Source organism: Rhinoderma darwinii, chromosome 12 (assembly GCF_050947455.1).
Source record: "Rhinoderma darwinii isolate aRhiDar2 chromosome 12, aRhiDar2.hap1, whole genome shotgun sequence".
In the NCBI taxonomy this organism is placed as follows: Eukaryota; Metazoa; Chordata; class Amphibia; order Anura; family Rhinodermatidae; genus Rhinoderma; species Rhinoderma darwinii.
The window spans coordinates 51,379,315-51,407,094 of NC_134698.1; the positions used below are offsets into that span (position 1 = coordinate 51,379,315).

At 42.3% G+C, this 27,780-nt stretch overlaps 2 protein-coding genes across 3 annotated transcripts in view; one reads left to right on the forward strand and one right to left on the reverse strand.

Moving 5' to 3' along the window:
* AVEN (apoptosis and caspase activation inhibitor) overlaps window positions 1-24,844 on the reverse strand; it is a 415,433-nt gene extending 390,589 nt beyond the window's left edge. Inside the window, exons 1-2 of one of the 2 annotated variants that reach the window (XM_075844920.1) lie at window positions 24,653-24,844; window positions 14,308-14,473 (exon numbers count right to left, since the gene is read on the reverse strand). In XM_075844920.1, the coding sequence (XP_075701035.1) occupies window positions 14,308-14,473; window positions 24,653-24,796 (310 nt within the window). In that variant the 5' untranslated portion in view covers window positions 24,797-24,844. Of the gene's footprint in view, window positions 1-14,307; window positions 14,474-24,583; window positions 24,627-24,652 lie in introns of those variants that run through there. The other variant, XM_075844921.1, reaches the window with a different exon arrangement.
* Window positions 1-27,780, forward strand: part of CHRM5 (cholinergic receptor muscarinic 5) — a 173,636-nt gene that overhangs the window by 118,256 nt on the left and 27,600 nt on the right. The window lies entirely within an intron of this gene.

Below are 27,780 nucleotides of genomic sequence, written 5' to 3' on the forward strand. Positions count from 1 at the left end.
AGATCGGAAAAACAGAGGTCCCCTCACCTTCGTATGGCAGTACAAGTCGGCTGGAGGTGGTTGCTGAAAGGAAGAGAAGCCATTGAGGGCTGGCCACAGATGCGTGAAGCGCTCTCTGTTACACGAAATGTAATAGTACATGGAACTCACATGAATGCGTGACCACGTTCATAGCTATAGAAGTTGCAGAGGTAGCAGTCGCACTAGGGCCCTGGTCCCAGAGGGAGACCAAAGACTCCTCTGCCCCATAAGATACGAGTATTATAAATGGCGCATGATAGGTGGGGGCCTGTTTACAGATTTTGGTTTGCGTTCCAGGATCTTCAAGTGACGCCTCTACATCCAATTCTGCAGCTGCTCAAAACTCTGGTTAATAAAGAGGGTCCTGAAGCTTTTGAATGTCATGAGCAACAATTGTGAGAGAGTTTAACTTTATAACACATTTGCTGCGGTCTCTTTAAACCAATCACAGGGCTTGCGGAGGGAAGGGAGCAGTGTTGGAGCTGTAGGAATCATGTCCAGGATGTGTCGTGTGAGCAAGGCAGAATCAGAACCCAGAGTTTATGCTCTAAAGTTGCACCCCATCCTGATTCCTGCCCATGGAGCACTAAGTATATGAATCCTTTAATGGTTTGTGTTACAGAGAACATGTCACTAGGTCATATAAGTTGAACAAGTTACCTGACCTGAATAGCACGGTCTACCAGATTCCAGCGCCGTCTTTTGTTTCTGGACCAACCCCGTTCCATAGATATGGCCCACTGTTGTGTTTGCTCCCTATATGCTATTTTGCTGTAGTTAGCCAACGGAGTGTAGCTAGCTTCCCTGCCTCTGACCAATCAGCACAAGGCAGCTTGAGGTGTGTTCGCGCCCCATTGGCAAACTACAGCAAATTAGCACATAGCGCAGTCAATAAATATCAACTATAGACTAGGACAATACATTAGTATAGGGTTGGGCGATTATGACCTAAATCAAAACCACGATTAATTTGAACATGTAACCTCTATTACGATTAATGAACGATTATTTAGGCCACACCCCATTTTCATGCTACGCCATTGAATTAATATAGATCCCCTGAGGCTGCTGTATACTACTGCATATAATATACCCCGACACTGCCCCCACACAGTATATTGCCTTATAGCTGCCCCCACACATCATAATGTCCCTATATCTGTCACAAATAGTATAATGCCCCCATAACTGCCCTACACACAGTATAATGTCCCCATAGCCTAATTTTACACAATAAAACCCTCCATAGCTGCCCCACACAGTATAATGCCCCCCATAACTGCCCCCATGCAGTATAATGCCCCCCATAGCTGCCCTCTCTACAGTATAAAGTCCCCGATAGCTGCTCCCACACAGCCAATCCTGAATGGATTTAAAAAAAAAAATTGGAGGCGTCCGCTAAATTTTACTGCATTTGTGCTCTACGTTCAACGTATACTTTGGGAAATTCTCTAGATGTATATGTTTAAAGACACCATAGAGTTCTATTAGTCAGATGTTAGCCAATATGGTGTCATTTTGGCATGTATTTGGCAAGTCAATTCCCCTTTCTCAACTATTAAAAAATAAAAGCATAGTTAACTACGCTACTTAATACAACTGTAATGTGCAGTCAGGGCCGCTCCATCTGAGATGAGCATCTCGCCTCAGGCGGCGGCCTGCTGCACTGAAACCAGCTGCCGCCAGCCCCTGTGCACTATAATTGTACCAGAGTCTATAGGATGCAGATACAATTACATGCACAAGTGCTGAATGGCTGGGCATCATCGTGCTGCTTGCGTCGTTCAGCCCCAGCAGACATGCTCAGAAGAGAGCAGGTCTGCATTGCAAGAGGATGGCGTGGGAACGGGATCAGGTGAGTATGTAAAGTTTTTTTTTTCTGTTAAAAGTATGAGGGGCTTATGTCGAGCACTATCTACAGGGCTGGCTATGTGGGGCACTATCTACAGGGGCCTCTATCTACAGGAGGCTCTACAGGGGGCACTATGTATGAGGGGCACTGTCTACAAGTGAGAAGCTGAAGACAACCGAGCGGAAAACTGCAGAAATGGGATGTGGCTGGAAGAAGTCGTCATAGAGGTCAGGACCGGATGGAGAAGAAGAGAGAAAAACAACAAACTAGAATCTGAGAAGACGTCACCTGTGAGTCAATGTAAATGTTTATTCTGCCTCTAATCAGTACTGTAGTCACAGTATGATCTGCAGCGAGATGATGGGTGGTAAGATATTTTTTTTTGTGAAACCGCAACTCCCAGCATATTCTTACCATTGTTCGGGCCATACTGGGAGCTGTAGTTTTACACCGTACAAACCTATACGACAGGGGCTGTACTAAATTGAGCTGTATTTGTGCTGGTGCAGCATTTATGTACAGAGCTTTGTTCTGGTGCTGTATTTATGTACGGAGCTTGGTTCTGGTGCTGTATTTATGTACTGAGCTTGGTTCTGGTGCTGTATTTATGTACGGAGCTTGGTTATGGTGCTGTATTTATGTACTGAGCTTTGTTATGGTGCTGTATTTATGTACTGAGCTTTATTCTGGTGCTGTATATATATGTATGAGCTTGGTTCTGGTGCTGTAATTATATAGTGAATGAGAATGGTATATAGTGAATTACTGAAGTAAATGGGAGAAATGGCTGCAATACCTGTGAATCGCCACTAAATGTGTGCCGAACATTCAGTGAGCAAGAAGAAATGAAGGGGAAGCAGCGCTCGTACGAGCGCTGCGCCCCCTTCAAAACAGCTGATTGGCAGGGGGTTCCGGGAGTCGGACCCCGACCCATCAGCTATTGATGGCCTATCCGGATAGGCCATCAATTTTTATCGTCTGGAAAACCATTTAACTAGTTTATAAAAAGAAACTCAGAAGTCCTCCATGTTACTTCAAGTATACCGTTCCTGAACAATTTCTGCAGTGTGGTTGTGCGCATTGTACTGCTGAGAGGGACACTGCCATTAGGGAATATAGTTGCCATGAAGGGGTGTACTTGATCTGCAATAATGTTTAGGTTGGTGGTACGTGTCAAAGCAATACCCACATAAATGCCAGAACCCAAGGTTTCCCAGCAGAAAATTGACCAGAGCATCACACTGGATTCACTGGCTTGCCTTCTTACCATTGTGCATCTTGGTGACATCTTTTCCCCAGGTAAGTAACTCACATGCGTGACCATCCATACGAAGTAAAACAAATAGTGGCCAATCAGACCAGGCCACCTTCTCCATTACTCCATGGTCCAGTTCAGATGCTAATGTGCCCATTGCAAGCGCTTTAAGCAGTGGACAAAGATCAGCTTAGGGACTCGGCCCCAAACACAGAACATTGCAATGCAGCAGGTGTTTTGACTAACTTTCTATCACAGCCAGCATTAACTTTTTCAGTAATTTGTACTACAGTAGCTCTTCTGTGGGATTGGACGAGATGGGCTAGCCTTTGCCTCCCCATGCACCCATGACCCGGTCACCAGTTCAGCGGTTGGTTCCCTGCACCACTTTTGGTAGGTAATAACCACTACATATCGGGAACACCCCACAAGATCTTCTGTTTTGGAAATGCTTTGACACTTTCATCTAGCCACCACAATTTGGCCCTTGTCAAAGTCACTCAAATCCTTAAACATCACATCAACTTTAAGAATTGACTGTTCACTTGATTCCTAATATATCTCACCCCTTGACAGATGCCATTATAAGGAGATGATTAATGTTATTCATCTCACCCGTCAGTGGTTTTAATGTTATGGTTGATCAGCACAAAATTATATATATTTAGTAGCAATATAGGGAAAGCATTAGTCCTCGGTAGTGCTGACTACTGTAATTAGATGCGAGCATAGTCTAAGTAAATGGAGCAGGCAAGCACACACTGTAACATTCTGATGTCACCTGCCAGAAGGGGAACGAAGGCTAGGTGAGAATTAATTTAAACAAAAAAAAACAAAAAACACCATTGTTAGATTAAGCATGCAGAAGGCCCAGAAAGCATTGCCCAGTGTTTTAACCCCTTAGTGACCACTAATACGCCTTTTCACGGCGGTCACTAAGGGGCGTTAGGCTAGGCCGCCGCCTTTTCAAGGTGGCCCAGTCTAAGTCCTGCACGGGTGTTCCGTGCAGGCTGGAGGCAGGGATCTGCTGTCTGATAACAGCTGGGCTCCTGCTCCAACGCCCGCTATCGAAGTAAACTTTGATCGCGGCTGTTTAACCAGTGTAATACCGCCGTCAATAGCGACCGCAGCATTTAACTTGTTTACAGAGTGAGGGAGCTTCCTGTCACCCATCGGCGGCCCACAAATGCAATCACGGGTCTCCGATGGGGTGTCGTAGCAGCCGGGGGCCTAATAAAGGCCCCCAAGTCTGCCCTGGGCATATGCCTATTAGGATTATAGCAGCGATCTGAAGATCGCATAGTAAAGTCCCCTAGTGGGACTAAAAAAATAAGAAATTAATGTGAAATAAAGATTATTAATAGGAGCGGCTGCTACTCTGACTGACCCGTCCCTTCTATATGTTACATGGTCGGCCATTCATTAGGATAGCCGGCATGTAACACTAGATTTCCCCTGTAGAGGCCGCTCCGCAGCTATTTTGAAGCCTGGCTCGCACTGATTAGCAGATCCCTGGTTTGGCTTCAATCTAAGAAACGAAGGTCATGGTAATATAGAATTATATATATATTTTACAATATAATCTATGGAAGCATCCAGTTTGCTGCCCTAGCCCTGTATGTAACTACCTTGGCCAAGGCAGAGTAGCACGTAGGCACCTGCCTTTACAACCTCACCCCACAGCCTTCACTCAAATATTCCATTTCAAAAGCACACATTTATTCTATACGGCAGAAGATTTTGGTCATGTAAAAAGGTCAAATGTCAGAAGATTAAGTCCCGATTAATGACAAGAAATCAAAACAATACTTATTGCAACGCGTTTGGTAAGCGCTACACAGCGGCAAGAAGTGGTAGGATTGTATTATTCAGCACAAGTCCCTGCAGCTTGACTGCACTCTACCTCACATCTGTTGCCTGTCTAATTACTATTCAGACGAGAATTTGTTAAATGCAGTACCTATGTTTAGTAGCGCCAAGGGAATCGGATTCTAGCTATAGTGACGCAACCGCCAGTGTCTAACAAACATTAAGATGTGAAGAACCTTACAAGGAAAGCAACTAACGTAAATATAGACAACGTCACGGACGTCAGAGTGAAGACGCAGCTATAAATAGTAACGGTCCATGTCCCGTGACAGGATTTTACCTGCTCATTCTCTGTACATTTGCAATATCCTGTCAAAAAAACAAAACAGAGTTTTGTAGTAAATAGTTGAATTCTACACCCTCCGACTGAACATAACTTAGTCCCCGTTGCACCATCGCAGTCTTCTAAACATGGCCCAACAGAGATTAACGTTAATCAAGTGTCCTGTTAATGAATACACATGATCATCCAGCCTGGACGTCATGTGTATTCAGAATCCTGACACTTCTGACTCTTTTCTTTGAGATTTCTAGCAAGTGAAACGAAATCTCATTTACCTCCGTAATCTCGCGAGATTTCGCTTCCCTTGCCGGAGTCTCACAGAAAAGATTCAGAAGTGTCAGGATTCTGAATACACATGACGTCCAGGCTGGATGATCATGTGTATTCATTATCAGGACACTGCAGTAACGTTAATCTCTGTTTATGTGGCTGCACATCGCTGCTGTGTAAATCAATGGAGATGAGTGTATGACGCTGACTGGTCACTGATTGGTCAGCGTCATACACGTAAACATGCCCAGTTAAAAACACAATACACGCCCAGTTGGACATAACGAAAAAAAAAAACGCCCAGTTGTCCATTTCAAACCTCATTTGCATATATAAAATAGCTCATAACTTGGCCAAAAATGAACGTTTAAAAAAAAACAAAAAAAACGTTACTGTTATCTACATTGCAGCGCTGATCACATGCAATAGGAGATAGGGATTTGAGAATCTGGTGACAGAGCCTCATTAATAAAAATTGGCTCCATTTAGTGCTAAATAGAATATTAAAAGGCATTTTTCGGGTTGGTCCAGAGAACAAAATATTTTAAACGGATTCTGCATTAGAAAAAATTTTAGGACTCATTTTAATAAATGCTTTATTATGGGCATCTCAAGGTTAATAAGTGCTGGACTTTTGCTGAAACATTCCTGTACAGTGTATAACAGGTCAGGAACTAAAAAGGAAAACTCTCATTTTAAAAAAACATTTTAAGGCCCTGTTCACACAGTTTTTTGTAGGAGGAAAAATCTGCCTCAAAATTCTTTCTGAAATTTTGAGGCAGATTTTGACCTGCCTGCACTGTTTGCCGCGTGTTTTGTGGCTTTTTTTCGGCTTCAGACATTGAGCGCCGTGGGCAAGAAACGCAGCAAAAACCACTTTCTCTGCCTCCCATTGATGTCAGTGTGAGGTCAGAGACAGAAACGCCTGAAGAAAGGGAACGTCACTTTTTCCCGCAAAGAAATCAATGGGAGGCGATTTCGGGCGTCCCATCAGCCATATTTTTCGATTACTGGATTTTCAACTAATGGAATTTCACTGTATACTTGTACCGGTGTCCTAATAAGTTTAAAAAAAATAAGTTGTAACACACAAGATATTGGAAAACTAGAAAAATGCCCAAATGCTGAGAATGACTTTCACATGAATTGAAATCAATCAACCTAAACATGAAAACAAACACTCTTAGGCCTCATTTACAAGAGCGTGTGCGTTTTGCGCGCGCAAAAAACGCAGCTTTTTGCGTGTGCAAAAGGCACTTGACAGCTCCGTGTGTCATCCGTGTATGATGCGCGGCTGCGTGATTTTCGCGCAGCCGCCATCATAGAGATGAGGCTAGTCGACGTCAGTCACTGTCCATGGTGCTGAAAGAGTTAACTGATCGGCAGTAACTCTTTCAGCACCCTCGACAGTGCATTCCGATCACCATATCGAGTAACCTGTTTAAAAAAAAAGAGGTTGGTACTTACCGAGAACTTCCCGGCCGTTGCCTTGGTGACGCGTCCTTGGTGACGCGCCTCTCTTGACATCTGGCCCCACCTCCCTGGATGACGCGGCAGTCCATGTGACCGCTGCAGCCTGTGCTTGGCTTTTGATTGGCTGCAGCTGTCACTTGGACTGAATTGTCATCCCGGGAGGTCAGACTGGAGGAAGAAGCCGGGAGTTATCGGTAAGTCAGAACTTTTTTTTTTTTTACACGTTCACGTATATTGGAATCGCAAGTCACTGTCCATGGTGCTGAAACAGTTTAACTCTTTCAGCACCCTGCACAGTGACTGTCTCCTGCCGGGTTCGGTCAAAACGAGTTCGGCCGAACCCGGTAAAGTTCGGTTCGCTCATGTCTAAGACAATCTGTTCGGATGTTTGTAAACAGAAAAGCACGTGGTGCTTTTCTGTTTACATTCAGTTTGACAGCTCTTGCGCGAATCACGCAGTTCGCACGGAAGTGCTTCCGTGCGACCTTCGTGGTTTTCATGCACCCATTGACTTCAATGGGTGCGTGATGCGCGAAAAACGCACGATTATATAACATGTCGTGAGTTTTACGCAACGCACTCGTGCTGCGCAAAATTCACGCATCGTCTGCACTGCCCCATAGAGTAATATAGGTGCGTACGACACGCGTGAAAAGCACGCGCGTATATTACGCTCGTGTAAATGAGGCCTTAAAGTTGGCTTACGACACATGGATCATTACCGGCAGTCATGCTGTGATAGGAAAAACACACATGAAGAATAAAAAGGAAAATATCGTAGAAAATGATCAAGTCACGGCTGCCGTTTCTTGCCAGCAATGGCCACTCACATTTAATGATGCCATGAACTGACTGATTTACTGGGAACGCTTGTACTGCCACCTGAGGCCAAATAATTAAATTTAAATGCAGTTTTAATTTTACATCATTAGCCTCTGATTTTTTAAGTCACATCATCTTGTGAATGTAATTTTACATCATATGCTAACCAGTATCTTGTTTCTAAACAGATTTCTTTGGCTTGACATGCGGATACACAATGTTATCATTACGTTACTGGTTTCCTCAGAGTGATACAGTTTCTAAAATACAAAACTGTAATTAAATAATCAGTGGCATAAAGTAGAGAGGGTTCTGCCAACAAGATCCACATGGAGTAAAGCCCCCAGCTGATGAATAGCTTGTGAAGTCACCTGCATTGTGTCACATTACGATGTGGGCTGGACAGAAGCCATATTATGAAAATGTTGTCTTATTATGTGTGTAACTATTGATATGTAATCAGCTGGTAGAGCAGAGATGTAAAAGATGGGCATTTTTACAATCAGAAAACAGCATGTGCGCATTTCATGACACTCCATTGGTTAAAGCCCATAACGCAGTGCGGTCATAAAGTGTGATAATAGCAGTGCGGTCATAAAGTGTGATAATAGCAGTGCGGTCATAAAGTGTGATAATAGCAGTGCGGTCATAAAGTGTGATAATAGCAGTGCGGTCATAAAGTGTGATAATAGCAGTGCGGTCATAAAGTGTGATAATAGCAGTGCGGTCATAAAGTGTGATAATAGCAGTGCGGTCATAAAGTGTGATAATAGCAGTGCGGTCATAAAGTGTGATAATAGCAGTGCGGTCATAAAGTGTGATAATAGCAGTGCATAAAATCGCCTAGGACTAGGGGCACTAGTATAAAGAGGCCAAACAAAGAAATTATTAGTAAATATAAGTCCTTGGGCCGTTCTCTTATTACAAGCGGTTATATTTCTGGGAAAGTTTGGTGACATGCAGTGTGGATGTCATTACATCTCCCTTAGTAGTTGAAACTCAGAAATGAACTCTTAGTAGGGATGCACGATGCCTCGAAACTTCGATACGGTTTCGATACCGTGCACCCCCAAACGGTTCGATACCGTTATTTCATGTATTTCGATACTTGCTGTGCGGCCGCACAGCTCAGTATAGTAACACATGAATGTATAAGAGCGGGGCTGCAGCTGTGTGATACAGTCATTGCCCCGCTCCTGAGTCCTGACAAGTGCGCGCTGTCAGGATGATGCGATGTGGCCGGCGCTGCACTAACGAGCGGACATACTGAGGTATGTCCTAACAACTGCCTGTGTATTATCAGTACACAGGCTAATGTACTGGCATATATCAGATATATGCCAGTACATTAAAGTTTAAAAATAAAAGTACAAACATAATTTAATATTAAATTTAAAAAAATACGCATACACCTTTTTTTTTTTACAATAAACATTTAAAATAAGTCTCAATACATAAAATATATCCATATCCGGTATCAGCGCGGCCGTAATAACCTGCACAACTATTTGTTTGCGCCATTTATGATGTGTACGCTGTAAAAAAAAAAATAAAAAAAAAATTCACTTATTAATGTGAGGCACGAGGTGTGATGATTTTAACCTCCATATGTCTCACATTAAAAGTAATTAACCCCATCATGTACCTTACACATTAACCCATTATGACTGAGAAACATGATGGGGTTAATTACTATTAATGTGAGGCACATTCAAAATTCATCATCACACCTCGTGCCTCACATCACAAAATGGAAGAACGTTTTTTTTTTTTATTATTGTTGTTGGCAAAGTATCGTTTTGGTATCGAATTCGCAATACTAAACGAAGTATCGGTATCGAAGTCCAAATTCTGGTATCGGGACATCCCTAACTGTTAGTAGCCATGACAGCTGTACTAAATACAGGACAATCCGGAAGGATTCCATTAAAGTTAATAGATTCCTTTATTTTTGCACTATTCCTGCCGTCAAAAATACTGGAAAGGTCGAAAGAACCCGGTGACAGAAAAATAAGAGCAAAGCTTTCTTATTCAAGTGACATTTAGAATAGTGTTCATCTCATGTACATTTCTTATTACAACAAATATTGTCATATGTTCCAGTAATGAAATCCTACCACTAGACACTTTTCTATAAACTGTGCAGACATCATTTTTATCCCCTGAGCAAGCGCACCCATTCTCCAATAGGGACATTTAGCAGTGCCCGGTCACCCACTGAGAAAGGCTTTCATAATAGTTTTCGATCATTCAATACCTTGAAAACGTGAGGCTTCAAGTTGTGCATTTTTCGTCAGGTCAATGCAATGGTTTTATTTTGCCACTTCAGAAGTAAAATGTATTAAGGATCGTTTCTGAATTCTGTATGCTATCCTGATATTGGAAGGACACGGAATGCTTTATATCAGTACGAGTTCTGAAAAGTATTACGCCAATCCAAAAAGTTTCAGAACAGTAAAGGTCCCAGACGACAGGCGGAGATGTTTTGTGTACTTGGACTTCTTTTTCTTTAGTCTTCTCTCCGCATCAGTTATGATACTAACACTATTATGGAGGGAACTCACCTGAAACCTTTCCCTATCTGTTCCCACTAGCGTTCATGGGGTCCTTAGGGACTTTCTGGTATTTTGCGGCAAGAACAGCACAAACTGCAGCACTATTCTTACCCTCAAAAATACAGAATACTTTCCTGTTTTGGATAGGCAGAATCGTTTTCAGAATTCTTACAGATATAAAACATTCTGTATCCTTCGAATGTCTGGATTGAATACAGAATTCTAAGATTATCGCCTAAAACACTGAGAAAAAGAGAAAATACTGTACAATAAGCTTTCACCTTAAACTTTAAAGTCGGTAAGATCTTTCAGGATTCGCCATTATCCATTGTAAAACAAATCTGATGCCATTCTAGCTCCATTATAAACATAAGCCATGCCACAGAGCCTTAGATGTTGACAGTTTGTTCTGTAGAGATCTCCACTATACAGGAGTACTGGGGATGGTGAAGATCATGTATTATACAAATAACACACCCGTGCACTTAGAGAAGCTAGCTGCAGTACTGCCCTAAAAACTAATCGTATCAGTAAGATATAGCTTTGCAATGGTCTCTAGTTTGCTTCCGCTTTACAGATTATAGACTTAAATAAATGACTGACAAGACAAGAAAAGGCTATCGGATCTCAATGCCACCAAAAAGTAGTAATTTCCAAGGCTGCCATTTGAATTCTGAATCACATGCACTTCTATTCAACGTATGATTGGTGGGGGTCCAATCCCCAGGATCTCCACTGATCTGTAGAATGAAGGGAAAGTGGCGCTCGCTGGAGTGTCCCGGACCCTTCACTGCAGTTTCCGGCATAGCCACATACATGAGATCGTGGCTGTGTCTGGTAGTGGAGTTTAGCCCAATAAAATGAACAGGGCTGCTAATCGGTGGAGGTGAGAACTCCTTTAATAGGAACATGTTATAAAATAGTTATTTATGCATATATATAAAATAGATTTATCTCTAATTATAGGCAGTCAAAGGGCAGACCAGAAACCAATTTATAACCAAAGGCCGTGTGAAATCGGCCCTGTTCACACAGTTTTTTGCCGCAGAAACCTTGGCAAAAAAACACGCCGAAATTGCCTCCTATTGATTTCAATGGGAGGTGGAGGAGTTTTTTTCCCGCAAGCAAAAAAAAACACTGGTGGGGAAAAAGAAGCGACATGCCCTATCTTGAGGCGTTTTCCACCTCAAAAACCCCATTAAAATCAATGGCAGACGGAAATAAACAGGTTTTTTTGCTACGATTTTTGACGCATTTTTCGGCAAAAAACGCTTGCGGTTCTTCCCTCTGTCTGTTGAAGAAATAGCTAAAAAAAAACGCCTTCAAAAAAACGTGGCAGAAAAACGCGTGTGGTGCAAAACCACTTCAAAGAAAACCGAAGCTGATTTTTCCAGGCAGAATTTTCTGCCTGCAAAAAACTCAGTGTGAACATATCCTTAGAGGTTTTACACATTTTATAGAGGGAAGTGACTAGGCTATTACATTTATGGTTGGTAAAGCGTTTAACAGAGTGCTATCCTTAAATAACACACATCCCGCAGTAGCAGCAGACAATACGAACCCCCAATAGATGGAAAGCGAGCAGAAAACAAAGTACATGGTAAAAGGTGGCTGAATGGTTTCTAAAGGCGGACTGTCAATGCATCTGACAGCTGGGAAGCACTTAGCATTGTTAGATCTGAAGTGTGGAGGGAAAGCAAGAAGGATATCACAAAAACAATGCGAGTACCTTCATGAAGGAGCAAATCATAAAATTCATTGTGTAAAACAGGGAAAGAAAAAGTAATTCCATGTATGCAAGCTGTAAATAGAACAATAATCTCCAAACAGATTACAAAATAATACTTTTATACTCTAATCTAAAAGAGGAAAGTGTTTCTCCTTGAAATAAGGTCGCAGCTAAACGAAAGGATTAATTTTTGGGAGCAAGAAAGAGCAGGTTCTCATATGAGAGAATGGTATTGATGTTGCTGGTGTTTAGTAAACCTATTACTAGGCTGTGCAAAGTTGTGACCTGGTAAGCTTGTCTTTCCAAACTTTGGTCTCCCTCACAGCAAGGCTTTCACGCTCTCTGATACGGGTCAACCTTGTCTTGTCACAGAATATCAAACCCAGTAAACAGAGCGCTGGAGAATGGGTAAGACATGCGCCGGCCTCAGGCAAGTGGCTGCCCAACTAGCCCCATAAGACAGAGTAATAGGATGCCAAAGCCGGAAGATGACTCTACATTGTGTCTATATTTAGCATCCGACATAACTGACGGCAATCAAAAGAGACAGCATAGTCAACGCCATCTACCGGAAGAAAAGTGTATCAATGGCATCTTCTTGCCAGATGAATTCAACAAGTTAGGAAAGAAAATATCTGTGAACAGAAAACAGGACTGCCCTACCTGCAACGAACGACCACATAGAAGAGAATAATTTTTTTCTTTATCCTTTGACATTTACGGAATACGCAAAGTATTTTCCAACCCTTAATACTAACCCCCACCTGCCCCCGACAGGCTCCAAACGGGTAAGAATAACAAAAAACAATACACGTATTAATTTCCAAGCCGTTTACACCCACCGCATCTTGTTTACATCCACAGAACTATGACGTATCATACACAACACAACTGTGTCAGCGAATCACACTTGGTGTAAACGGTCACGTTACGGATGTGTCCAGCGATTAGATACTGCGGTCAAAGAAAGATAAGTGCCAAAGAGGTTTAACGCCCTATAGAATCCCCAAAAAAGCGGGTTTATTACCCTTTCCAGACACTCCACTAGTACAATAAGAGTATCAGTGTTTATCAATACATATTCAATTGGGGGTCATAGCTCTGTTTCTTTTAATACAGAGTTAAACCCTCTTCTTCCCTTAAAAACAACAACGTCTGCCTGCAGCCACCACTAGGGGAAGTTTTTTAGAAAACAGATTTTTACACCTCCCATGATCTCAATAATAAATCTGTCTTGAGTAAGCTCCCCCTAGTGGTGGCTTAAGGTAGCCAGAATTTTATCATTTAACTGTAAGGCCTTATTTACACAAATGTATTTCTCAGCAGTGTGCTGTCTGGACAGAACACTGACCCATGCCATTCAATGGGGCTATTCACACATCCGTTTTTTTTTCACAGAGCGTGTGTCCATTGCGAGAAACTCAAAGTGTCAGTTTGGTTCATTTTTGAAGACCACACTCTATTGATGTGTAAAAACAACTGACAGCACATGGACAACCTCCGTGTGCTGTCTGTTTTTCACTGATCAGTTTCTAATGAAATGCAGGAAAAAATAAATAAAAGTGAAATGGATGAAAAACTTTAATTTTGTTTGCAAACACAAATCGGACACTCTCGTATGAACAAGGACTAAAAAGTTAAGCAATTGAGTTCCATACCATAAAAATAGAGCTCCGACCCCAATAATAATAGTAGTAATATGTAGCAATTCTACTTAACGCCTGTACAGTGCAGCAATACAGGCGCTTCATGACTCCACCAGGTGCAGACTGATGTTCTCCAAATTCACTAAAAATTGGATTTCACATTGTTTCTTTGCAGACGCTCGTGTTCTGCCAAACCACAATATATTGTTACCCTCTATTTTGTAGCCGCCAAAGGATTATCTATTTCTTAAAATAAACAAAGAATATTTCTTTTAAAAAGTCCACATTTTCAGATCAAAAATCCCTTGGGCACATGGCAAGCAATCAGGTAAATGCCAGCTTCTACCTACGCATTGTCAAAAACATACAAACCAGGAATTCCCGGTGTTTTCAAACCACTATGTCTAGCTGCCCAAAATAAACCTTTCCTGACCTTCCAGTTTTGATGGCAGCCAGTAAGGACATATATGGGAACATACACGAGGTATTAATGGAAGAATATTTGGATTTATAAAGAGCGGTGTGCACCAACCTGCAGAACTTAGGAGGACGCTGTAATCCGTCCCACGCTGCAGCACTTCACTTTCCGTCTCTTTCTCTGCCACTTTGTAGCGGTCCCAGTTGGAAAGGATTTTCCTCCTGGAGAAATCAGTTGATCGCTCCTCATTCCTTTGGTGCTCAGCAACATCATTTCCTTCCTTTTAAAAGAAGAAAGGGTCACGTGAGCAGCTCCATCGCGTTACATTCAGACAATACAGGTATGTATCGGAATTAGCTTGATCTGCAGTAATATTTACTCAACAAAAGTGTATACAGAATGAATTGTCATCTACTTTTATAAACCACTCCATCCATGTAAAGAAAAAAAAAAATAACCTTCAAGAAACTTTAGCAAAGAGTCAACAGTAGTCGGTATATAGACAAATTCTTAGTTGAAGTGTTCCTAAACTAGTAGCTTGGGAACCACCAGTGTCTCTTGGGACACCAACATTTGGCAGCTCCAGATCCTATTGTGCCCCAGTGGCACCAGGGAAGTCATAGCATTACTAGAACTAGGTACAACGGTAAAACCCCCATCACTGGCAGTTAACGCCAGGGTAATAACCATATAACTTAGTTGTAACCTCAATGGCGCATCATCAGCTGACCTATTTGAAACGGACATGCGATCCACAAAATGTTGGGGATCGCTGTTCTACAGTGTGAAATGTTCTCCTGATGATCAAAAAACAAATAAATGTTATTGTAAAAATAAAGTTTAAGACAAGGCTTGCAACACTTCTTCCAGGGGACTTAGGTTTGTTCTTATTGGTGCCATTCTTGTCTATGGGTTGTGCCTGATATTGCAGCTGATGGCCGCAAAGTATGGGAGCATGGCCCGTAAAACACGGAAAAAGGGACATGCTCCATAATACCCTAAGGCACGGACACCCATCCATAGCGATACGGAAAGGTGTCCGCGGCCAATAGAAGTGAATGGGACCGTAATTACGGTCGTGTGCATGGGGCTTAACGCTGTGCCCTACAAAACCCAGTGGTTTATTTTAATTTCTTCTGAAAGTCCAAATTTCGATTTTATGTCTTACATGTATAAATACGGTCGTCTATTATAAAACAAACCACTGTGTGAAGTAGTAAACTGAAGCTCTGGATTGAAAACTTTTAAAAAGTGCCATTAACATCTGATGTTTCCACTGTATAGATGATGTATATCTGCATGACATGTTACCAATATATGGGTTCTAAAATGACACATCAACCCACCCGGTTGATTGTTGATGTGCATTTATCTTATGGTTAGTTTACGAAAATCAATAAAAATTAAGTGAACACTAATAACTGCTTAGAAAACAATGACACAAGACACGGTTTCAATTAATAAGATTGCCTCCAGACATTTTAAGATGTTTTAGTTATCACAATTACACAATACCCCAAAGTAACACATGCCCACCTCTACTCCTTGTCCACCGTCACAAGACTTTGGCAGATGCAGATGGTTATGTGATCACTAAGCTTCAGTCCAGGGTAGAAAAAAGTTTTATAAAATGGCCACTGGAAATTATACATCAGCGTTTTCCCCTCTGCTAATATTTAAGGCCATTTAAAGGGAATGTCATCACAAACATTATGTGATGACTGAAGTTTTTGACATTGATTGTAGGTTATAACAACCACTTTAAAGATGATGTCGCCTTTGGACAATCCCTTTTTGCTTGAAAGGTCACCTGACGATAAGCGGATAACAATGTGTCCTGCTACTGGAACCCCCAGCCATCAGCTGTAATCTGTGGTAGAACCTAGCAGTAAGTGTTAAATTATCCTGTGATGCCTCCGCAGGGGAAATACAGCATTACACGGTCCTCATTTAAATCAATGAGCTGTCTGTGTAATGAATGGATGTGTCTGGTCATCCAGAGCGAAGGCAGAGAAATATTTAATATTAGCCTTTCCTAAATTTAAACTATTAAGATTGATTTCTGGGTACCCCACCGATCCTAAGAATGAAGGAGCAGCAGCGTTAGTTTAGCTATGCATCTCTTCTAGGTTTCCCCTGCACAGCGTTGCTCCTGGCCACCCGGCTGTCAGGGAACAGATGCCGGCCCAATACACTTGTTCCGAGTGATGGCGTTGACAAATTGCCTGATTAGGCACAAGGGGTGATTAGATGTGCAACTGCTCATTTTCTTATTCGTAATATAAGACCCCCCCCCCCCCTAAATGTGACAACACCAAATTTCAAAGGCATTAACACTTCTGTCCCACTTCTTTACTGTTCCCCTTTCACATCTATAGTCAAAAAAAAATACTATAGCCTGGACAATCACATTCAAAATAGGATTATATGTAACGTTTCCTCTTGTTATAGGCGAAAAGTCGTCTAGGAATTGAAGAAGTGTTCAGAATACAAACCTGTCTTTTATATAGCACATGGTAATATAGAAGTAACAGCATGGGCTCTGTAAATACATTTATATGGTGATATAATATAAATATCTATAGTGGAGAATACTTCAGAGGCAGATTCTGCTTCAGAGACCTGGACATACAGCTGCTTTATTCAATGACACTGGATGGGCTGTGCAGCCAGCTGATATGGCACAATGCTCTGCAGGTCGCTGCGGTGCTACAAACCTCAATGTCATGAAAGTCACAATGCTTGAACAAGAAAATCTGAATAAAATCTGAATCCGCCAAGAGACACAACTCTCTAAGGCCATCTTAAGAAAAGCTTTTACTAATGGCTGCGATGACAGAATTCCGTTCATATAAAGAAATGTTTTGCAGTGTGGATGAAAAAAGATATAGGTGCCAGGCGTGAAGCCACTTTACAATCAGGCGTTATAATGTTTAATGTGTGGTCACTAATGACATCTAATTTATACCAGAATGAAAGAGAAGAAACGCACTGACACTTGGCACCCCATAAGTCTTAAAGCCAAGTACATGCTAAACAATGCCCAACTATACACTCACAAGCACCAACTAGCGTCCTAGCACAAAACATGCATTTTTCTGATAGCCGATTGTAGACCTGGTCATACAAAGCTGATCATGTGAGGCGGTTTGCCTCCCCTGCTCCTTGTATAGACGAGGATGACCGTACAGAACGTGCATTATGCCTTTAAAGTATTTCCAAAATCATAAATTATCCCCCATCCACAGGATAGGTGATTATTTTCTGATCGCTGGGGTCCCACCGATCGTAAGAATGGGGGTCCTGAACTCCCAGATCCTCCTCACTGTGTGGAGGGTGCAGTGAGGATCTTGGGGTTCAGGACCCCCGTTCTCGAATGAAGCAACAGTCAGGTATGCACCTGCAGCTCCATTCAATGTCTATGAGAATGATAGCAACAGCCGAGCGCTGTACTTGTTTGTTTCTGTCAGTCCCAAAGATTATGAATGGAGCGGCTGCGCAAACGCTCGACCACCGCTCCATTCAATGTCTTCTCACCACGGTCAGGCAGTGAGGAGGGTCTGGGGGTCGGAGACGCAGTTGCTCTTAGTGATAAGAAGAACACGTGTATTATGGGGACAGGTCCTCTCCAAGTATTATGAGCAAAATGTTTAGGTTTTCTAGACCTAGATTAAAATACTAGTCTAGTCCAGAAAAGATCTGCCTCTAAATTCCTTCAATTAAGCTTTTTTTCCCACATTTTTGAGCCGTATTGAATCTAATGCAAAAACTGTGGCAAACAAAATGGTCCAAACAAGGTTTTTTCTGAGGTGAGAGGCAGAAACCGGTCAAGGAAAGAAAATGTTGCTTTTTTTTTTTTTCCCCCACAAGCCGCCTGGGAAAAACGTCTCTGCCTCTTATTGTAATCAATGGGGGCGATTTGGGGAATTTCTTGGCATGGATTCCGGTGCCAAAAACACAGTGTAAACTACCCCTTAGCATTGCTATACATGTTTCTGATGAACCAACCTTATACCATATAAGACTGCTGTACCTGTGTGTTATTGATAATCTGCAATACTATGACAATGAGACAAATACTGGAGACTGCAGGTGCCAGTTAGACCAGTCCAAGAGCCAGTTTGACCATTTCTAGTGGTCAGCTAATATATGGCTTGAGAATGCAATGGAGGCAGCAACATGGTCCCACAGCCAATCAGCAGAAGGGGACGGGAAATTAGCATACAACAGGTGTTCGGGGACAACTCAATGGAAGCAGCAGTCCTAAATAAAAGTTAATATTTAATTTAGAAAACCCATTTTTAAATACCATATATGGGAATTGGGGAGTTCAAAGAGAAGAGTCCGATAATAAGATAAATCGTGCTCTAAAGGACCCAGAACATCTGTGGATTACGAAGGACAGCCAATCGGTTTCAATTAAAACGGTGTAACGCTTCATTTATCCTGTCGTGGCGCCGCAGGGGAACAGAACACTTGATTCTGGGTTCCCACAGCTCCTGTGATCAACCTATCATTAGGGGACCCTTCTACATACATTACACACATATATATATATATATAAAAAGGGACCAACCTTTACTTCAGACCATGAGGACATCTGAGCAGACATATCCCAGCAACACCTGCGGGTTCAGTAGTAGGATACAAAAGGACCACTCAGAGAATTCAGTGCATCATTGTATAATAGGAGCTCGGTTGAACTGCTAGGGATGTGTCTGTCAACCGACTGATCCCAATAGCAACCACAAGAATTCTGAATACGGTGCATGCCCTGTACATAGGCAAAGTGAAACTTTACTTAAAGAGGCTCTGTCACCAGATTATAAGTGCCCTATCTCCTACATAATCTGATCGGCGCTGTAATGTAGATAACAACAGTGGTTTTTATTTTGAAAAACAATCATTTTGGAGTAAGTTATGAGCAATTTTAGATTTATGATAATTAGTTTCTTAATAGACAACTGGGCGTGTTTTTACTTTTGACCAAGTGGGTGTTGTGAAGAGAAGTGTATGAGGCTGACCAATCAGCTTCATACAATCCTCATTGTTCCAGCCCAGCTTCTTTCACTGCACAATCACACTGTGCTGTGGATCATGCTGGGCTGGAACAATGAGGGTATGTTCACACGAGGGCGTCCGTTACGGCTGAAATTACAGGGATGTTTCAGCCTGAAAACATCCCCGTAATTTCAGCCGTACCGGCATGTGCAGGCGCTTGAACGCCGCATCCATTACGGCCGTATTACGCCTCGTGTGAACAGACAAACGTCTGCCCATTGCTTTCAATGGGCAGATGTTTGTCAGCACTATTTTCGGACGTAATTCTGGGCAAAAACGCCCGAATTACGTCCGTAAATAGGCCGTGTGAACATACCCTTAGAAGTGCAGGACACTGAGTGGTTACTGATTGGTCAGCGTCATACACTTCTTTACAACACCCACTTAGTCAAAAGTAAAAACACGCCCAGTTGGGCATTAAGAAAGTAATTAGCATAAATCTAAAATTGCTCATAACTTGCTAAAAAATGATCGTTTTTCAAAATAAAAAGCACTGTTCTCTACATTACAGCGCCGATCAGATTATGTAGGAGATAGAGCACTTATAATCTGGTGACAGAGACTCTTTAAAGCGATGTTCTCATTGGTTTCCCACTTGTTTTTAAGAAAATGGATAACATCACAGATAAGCTGCTATGGGATGCCTTCTGTTTGGACCCTTTGCTCCATTGACTTTAATAGTAAAAAAAAAAATATGAATGTTAGATTCTGTTTTAATTTACTCGTAGAGTAGGTTAGCAGAGAAGGAAAAAAAAAGGTAACAGCGATGGAAACACATAGTATAACGTCGACAAATCTGGTATAGTGAACAGAGCCTTAAAAGGTATTTTTTATTACTTTTTTGTATCCTTTCAATAATCCTAACGTTTGATAAACCAGCACGTTTGTGGACAGATGGGTTCCAGAATAAAGACATTTAATGAGAATTAAAATACCCCAAAAAAAATACAAAAATCACTTGTGTTCAAAAAATATATTTTGATAAACAATTAAAAATTGACCTGGAGTACAGCAATTGAAGCACCAATTAAGGTGAATGTATCAGTGTAAAAATGCAACTGCTTAGCAAACCCAGTCACAAGGCAACTTAGTAAGAACCCTGGAGGACGGCTGTCCAGAATCTACTTGTCAGCAGGGCCGCTCCCTATATAGCCGGCTCTCTTCACTGCACGTTATGTCACAAAAATACAATGGTGCTTGATAAAAAAATAAATATATAAAGACACGTTCCCATGATGGTCCTTTTTTTTTTTTTACAGTAGTGCACACTGTACTGGGAGAGACGAACTAGTATTAATAAATTTGTCTCGACTATATTTAAAGGATTTTGTACACCTATGTAGACATTTTATTTCATTGCTCCGTGAAACAATAGGACATGTCCTATTTCCCTGCGTGTCACGCATCCCTCCATAGACTCAGGTCTATGGGGGATCCGTGACAGTGTCCCGCACAGGTGCACTTCGGAGGTGAAAAACAGCAGTTTTTTTTACATCCGATGTTGGCTACATTCGTCTGAATGTAGCCTTACTGCTTTCTAACCTACTGAATGTAAAATTAGCAAGACGTATGTAACAAATGGAAGGTAGTATTAATACGGATCAGGCTTTTCAGGGTTTATTTGTAGTGGATCTGCATAGACGGGTCTGCAGGAATACGTCAATCGAGACCTATTGCAAATGTTCTTCATTTTAGATGCATTGGGTCAATAAAAACACATCAGAAACCAGCATTAAAAGACAAAAAATATATTATGTTGACTAACTAAAATATGCAATCAAAATCCAATCGGTACGGGTCCGACTGCTGTCAGTGGCACTGGGATAGCCCTATGCTGTTTAATCTCCAGATGGATCTGCGGTGCTTTTTTTTGTAAGGAGGTTGCATGGTCGGGCATTGACTATATGGCTATCCGTAGCGATAAGCCATCAATGTCTGTCATGACAAACCCCCTTAAAGCTAGATTTACACATAGAAAAACAAAAGAACCAGACGCAGTCGCCAAAAATGAATGGGTGCAAGCCTACCAGGGTCAAGACCAAAGACCGAAGTAAATATATGCAAAATCAGGCAGCACTCCAGAAGTATAAGGCAGGGTTCACACGAGCACATTACATCCGTAATGGACGGAACGTATTTCGGCCGCTAATCCCGGACCGAACACAGTGCAGGGAGCCGGGCTCCTAGCATCATAGTTATGTACGACGCTAGGAGTCCCTGCCTCGCTGCAGGACAACTGTCCCGTACTGTAATCATGTTTTCAGTACGGGACAGTAGTTCCACGGAGAGGCAGGGACTCCTAGCGTCGTACATAACTATGATGCTAGGAGCCCGGCTCCCTGCAGTGTGTTCGGTCCGGGACTTGCAGCCGAAATACGTTCCGTCCATTATGGACGTAATGTGCTCGTGTGAATCCAGCCTAAGTGAAAAAAAGTGTGGTACATTATTTACCATAAGTCCAATTCAACATTTCAGCTCCTTCATAGAGTCTTTTTCAAGCTTGTTTTATCTGATGGATATTTCTATACGTACAGTCAGATTATTTGCTACCATTTTTAAATACACATTCAATTGTATCGGCAGAATTGTTGGAACGACATTTACGGATACCTCGAATGATGGTATGATCCATTCTGATCAACATTTGACAATAGTTTAAATATTTATTGATGATCTTATTAAACAGGCTATAATATATATATCATTCATTTGTGAATACTTTTTCTCTGCGAAGGGCAAATACTTGACATATGAGAAAGTCAATATATACACTGGACAACAGTGTCATCTAGTGGCTAGAAAGTGCAACTACAACAAATAATGCCCTGGAATACTAATCTTAAGGCATTATCAACAAAGAATGTATTGGGGATTAAATAGATTCTTAAAACAAATACTCCTCATAACATCGGAGGTAGCCAGATAAAATGCAAGACTGCAAGTATAAGTATCTTTTTTTGGCGGAATCAATAGCGCAGTCGACTACGCTATTGATTCCGCAAAAAAAACAAAACGGAAACCTTACGGAACGGAGACAAACGGAAACCATTTGCAACAGAAGCATTACCATTGAAATCAATGGTAACGCAAACGAAAGCTATGGTTTCCGTTTGCCCTTCTGTTCATGGGTTCCTCCGACGCAACGGAACCCAAGAGCGGAAACCAACACTGATGTGAACACAGCCTGTATAGGTGTATTGGTGCATTTATGTCTACATATTGTCACTCTATACATTCCTTGTAAGAACACATCTTGAATATAGTTCAGCTGCAAAAAGTATATTAGAGAACTAGAGATTGTTCAAAGGCAGGTGAGAATGGAGGTCTCTTAAAGAGGCTCTGTCACCAGATTATAAGTGCCCTATCTCCTACATAATCTGATCGGCGCTGTAATGTAGATAACAACAGTGGTTTTTATTTTGAAAAACGATCATTTTTGAGCAAGTTATGAGCTAGTTTAGATTTATGCTAATGAGTTTCTCAATGTAAAACTGGGCGTGTTTTTACTTTTTACCACCTGGGTGTTATACAGAAGAGTGTATGACAATGACCAATCAGTGACCACTCAGCGTCCTACACTGCTCATTGTTCCAGCCCAGCATGATCCGCAGCACAGTGTGATTGTGCAGTGAAAGAAGCCGGGCTGGAATAATGAGAAGTGGATGACGCGGATTGGTCACATCCTATTCTGAAATCCTTGTGCCGTTACTTTGTTCTATGGTCGCTTTATATTGAAATTTGGGAACGGATTCATCCCTTGGAAACGAGCACATGGCCTAATATATGGTATGTTGGGAGTGCGGTGTTCATCTGCTTTTGGACTGTGTGTATGTAAATATATATATATATATATATATATATATAAGAATACATACAAACACACACACATATATATATATATATACACACACACACACAAACACATAGTGCACTATTGTTTATCGGGGAGCACTCTCCTGGCACTGTTCTTTATTGGGGAACACTGTCGGCACTATTTGTGATATGGAAGTACTCTGCTGGCATTATTGTTTATCGGGGAGCACTCTGCTGCCACTATTGTTTATATACGGAGGCACTCTGCTGCCACTATTGTTTATACGGGGTCACTCTGCTGCCACTATTGTTTATATACGGAGGCACTCTGCTGCCACTATTGTTTATATACGGAGGCACTCTGCTGCCACTATTGTTTCTATACGGAGGCACTCTGCTGCCACTATTGTTTCTATACGGAGGCACTCTGCTGCCACTATTGTTTCTATACGGAGGCACTCTGCTGCCACTATTGTTTCTATACGGAGGCACTCTGCTGCCACTATTGTTTATATACGGAGGCACTCTGCTGCCACTATTGGTTATACGGAGGCACTCTGCTGCCACTATTGGTTATACGGAGGCACTCTGCTGCCACTATTGGTTATACGGAGGCACTCTGCTGCCACTATTGGTTATACGGAGGCACTCTGCTGCCACTATTGGTTATACGGAGGCACTCTGCTGCCACTATTGGTTATACGGAGGCACTCTGCTGCCACTATTGGTTATACGGAGGCACTCTGCTGCCACTATTGGTTATACGGAGGCACTCTGCTGCCACTATTGGTTATACGGAGGCACTCTGCTGCCACTATTGGTTATACGGAGGCACTCTGCTGCCACTATTGGTTATACGGAGGCACTCTGCTGCCACTATTGGTTATACGGAGGCACTCTGCTGCCACTATTGGTTATACGGAGGCACTCTGCTGCCACTATTGTTTATACGGGGTCACTCTGCTGCCACTATTGGTTATACGGAGGCACTCTGCTGCCACTATTGGTTATACGGAGGCACTCTGCTGCCACTATTGTTTATACGGGGGCACTCTGCTGCCACTATTGGTTATACGGAGGCACTCTGCTGCCACTATTGTTTATACGGGGTCACTCTGCTGCCACTATTGGTTATACGGAGGCACTCTGCTGCCACTATTGGTTATACGGAGGCACTCTGCTGCCACTATTGGTTATACGGAGGCACTCTGCTGCCACTATTGTTTATGTTATAGAAGATGGCTGGGATATTTGTAGCGGCGTCTCCCATTATCAACTGCACATTTTGGCGGGAGATGCAGCTACTGAGATCATGGGTGACTCTTTCTATGTAGTTGACCATAATTCCGTTTCCTTCATGCTGTGAGGACGCCCCTCACTGGCCGCATATAAACATTGCAGCTATACGTGACTAGATGTCACCTCCACCTTATCTTGCAGCTGGGACAGGATTACTGAACATCGTGATAAGACGCCTTCACTTTAGGAATGAGCAGACAAGCGACTGACAAGTTACCACAAGGGATCCAGTCATAAGTGTGTCGGCATGGTACAGGAAATAAGCCCCTCCCCTTCAGGTCCTCACCTCCTTCTCCGGCTCCAGAGGACCCCTGCGATCCCTAGTAACATCCCTGTGCCCTCTATGGGTATACTCCCCGTCCCCTCCTGAGCCGCGGCCCCTGTATGGTCTCCGGCCACCTCTCCGGTATTTACCACGGCCACGTTCCATCTGCTCAGGGAAGATGTTAGATTCTAGTGAGCTAAAGGACCTTTGATGATGTCATGATCATGTGACCAGTCACGTGTGCAGGAGGATGGGTCAGGCTGTGCTGCTGGAGGCGTCGCATTTCTCTATTTTCTGCTTGATTATGAGAAAACGGCCTCAAGTCCCCTCACCCAAAGCTGCAGAGCCATGTGTGTGACATGCACATTGCATAGCTGTGGGTGTGTTGGGTCTCAGTCACACAAGCAGTTTTGGCACTTTTTTTTTTAGGAAAAAGTGAATCCTCAAGGGGGGAGAAGCAGCGTTCATGAGGCTGGTAGACGCGTTTGCACCTTATTCGGCGCGGTTGTCAAATTGCTCGTTAAAGGACGCACCTGCACAATCAGCCATTAATGAATATACGCTTTATATACACAACATGTGGTCATTAATGAGCAATTTCACAACCGCATATTAAATGAGGAACATCTCTGCTTGTGCGCCTGAAACGTAAATCTACCACAGCTAGGAGGTGGCGTAGATTTTCGCTATCATTTAGGCCAGCTTGTAGTGTAAATTATAGTACATTTCTCCGGTTGCTGCAGGCCATGCCCCTTTTACTAAGCCGTACCCACTTTTTGGAAAAGTTTTGTGTCGTTAATGCATCAAAAGTTGCAATTTTTGCGCAAATTGCAACTTTTGATGCATTTGCGACTTTTCTTGCCTAGAAAAGTTATTCAATTACCACCTAAGGCCCCATGCACACGACCGTAGTTTTCATCCGTAACTACGGACCCATTTATTTCTATGGGTCACAGACACCTTTCCGTATATTTACAGATGGGTGTCCTTGCCGTAGAAATGATCCGCAAATTATAGAACATGTCCTATTCTTGTCTGTAATTATGGCATGGACGCCCCATAGAAGTCTACGGGTGTGCATCCGTAGCCGTCCGTAATTGCGGTAGCATTGCTATGCGGCGGCAGGGGAATACCCAAGATTCCTCCATGGTTTTTTTGGCGGATCCATAAATACGGATGCACTATGGACTGTATTTGCGGACGGCGGGCCATATATGCTGATGATTACCAATCCGTATTTGTGTACAGTAAAACCATTACGGTCGTGTGCATGAGGCCTAAGTCTTTGTTCACATCACATTTGCCCAATACATTTAGCGTTAACACCTAGAAGGTATCTAGACATAAGTCCCCTGCAGATGATGGCAGTGGTTTTGCGGGCTGCAAAACCACGAATCCGTAGTGCTCCATTGGACTTCAAAAAACCTGTAGTGCATCCGTGTGTCATCAGGATTCACGGATCCACAGCAAAAATAAATAATTTCACCAGTAGTGTAAACCCACAAATCCAGACCGTAAAATGACATGTCCTGAGTATTTGCGGTCCGGATTTGTGGCCCCAGCACGAATCCGTGAAAACCACGGTCGTGTAGATGGCTCCATAGAAATGAATGTGTCGTGTGCATGAGACCAAATGCTGTCATGTTCCCACACATATATCGAAAGTGTTTTTTGGCGTATGTTTGGCTGGTTTATGCCTTTTTTTTTAACTGCATTGAAATGCGTAGGGTACCACAAAAAAAAACCCGTTAAAGTATACTTTTTTTATAGTGAAAGTCAAGGGTAGACATATGCAACTATATTGGCATATAAAGTTTTGTAGACATAACTTACAATGTAGTATATATATTATTTTTTTGTTGAAACGTATACAAGAAATGTATTTGCCAAACATGACGTGAGAAGAGTCTTAGGCCAGGAACACACACAGTTTTGATGCAGTTTTTTGAGAAAAAACACAGGAGTGGACACAATAGAAAGGACAGGCAGCAGTCTTGTCTTTATACCTTTCTTCCTTTTGGATCCACTTCTGACTTTGTCTAATAAAATAAGAGTTAAAAACTGCATCAAAACTGTGTGTGTGATCCTGGCCCTAGGATGCAGTCACACGCTTTTTTTGATTTTGTTGCAGAAACTTTTTGTGATGGAAAATCAGTTCTATTCATCTGAAGGGAACTTGCATAAATCCATGCACCTGCTGTAGAAACAACCCCATTCAGAAATTCCATTCAATTCAACATGGAGCACATTTTGCTGCAGTCACACAAAATGCAAAACGCAAAATGTGCTGCATGTGACTGCACCCAGCGTATCTTTCTTGAGAGACATCTGCAAGATGACAATAACAGGTTAACCAGAGAATTGGGGGAGTTGCACACTGATCCTTTTTACCTGCAAAATTGGATGGCCGGGCAACAAAGCAGTTCTCTGTGAATCAGCGTTCTCACAAGTCTCCTATAAAATTTTATGGGTATCTTAATAATAATAATAATAATAATAATCTTTATATAACATATTCCACAGCACTTTACAATTCAGAGGGAACATGTACAGACAATACCAGACATTACATATTGACAAAAGTAATTTACAATGCAAACGAGTGAGGACCTCGCAAGAGGAAAGCTATGAGGAAATAAGGGAGACACAAAATGTAAAAGTGCTTGTGAAGTACAATCGTCCAGCCATCTTTTATACATGTGTGGTAGTATCATGGCAGGCCTTAGGATAGATGGTGCCCTTAACGAAATTATCTTTCGGCACCCCAGCCCCATCATAAAAAAAATGCCTCATAAAATAGTATAATGCTCCCCCCACAGTATAATGCCCCTTTAGTGCCCCACACAAAGTATAATGCCGCTTTAGTGCCACCATACAGTATAATGCCCCCATAGCTGCACCATACAGCATAATAATATTTAATAATATAATATATTGTAACCCCTTCAAGAACACACTATTTTGTCCTCTAATTTTGCCCACACGGTATTATGCCCCCTAAATCCCGCACACAGTATATTGCCCCCTGTAGTGCCCCTACACAGTACAATGTCCGCTTAGTGGCACCCACACAGTATAATGCCGCGCTCCCCTGGCTGCCACACACAGCCCCACCCTTGTAGATCGTGCCCCCTGTAGATTGTGCCATA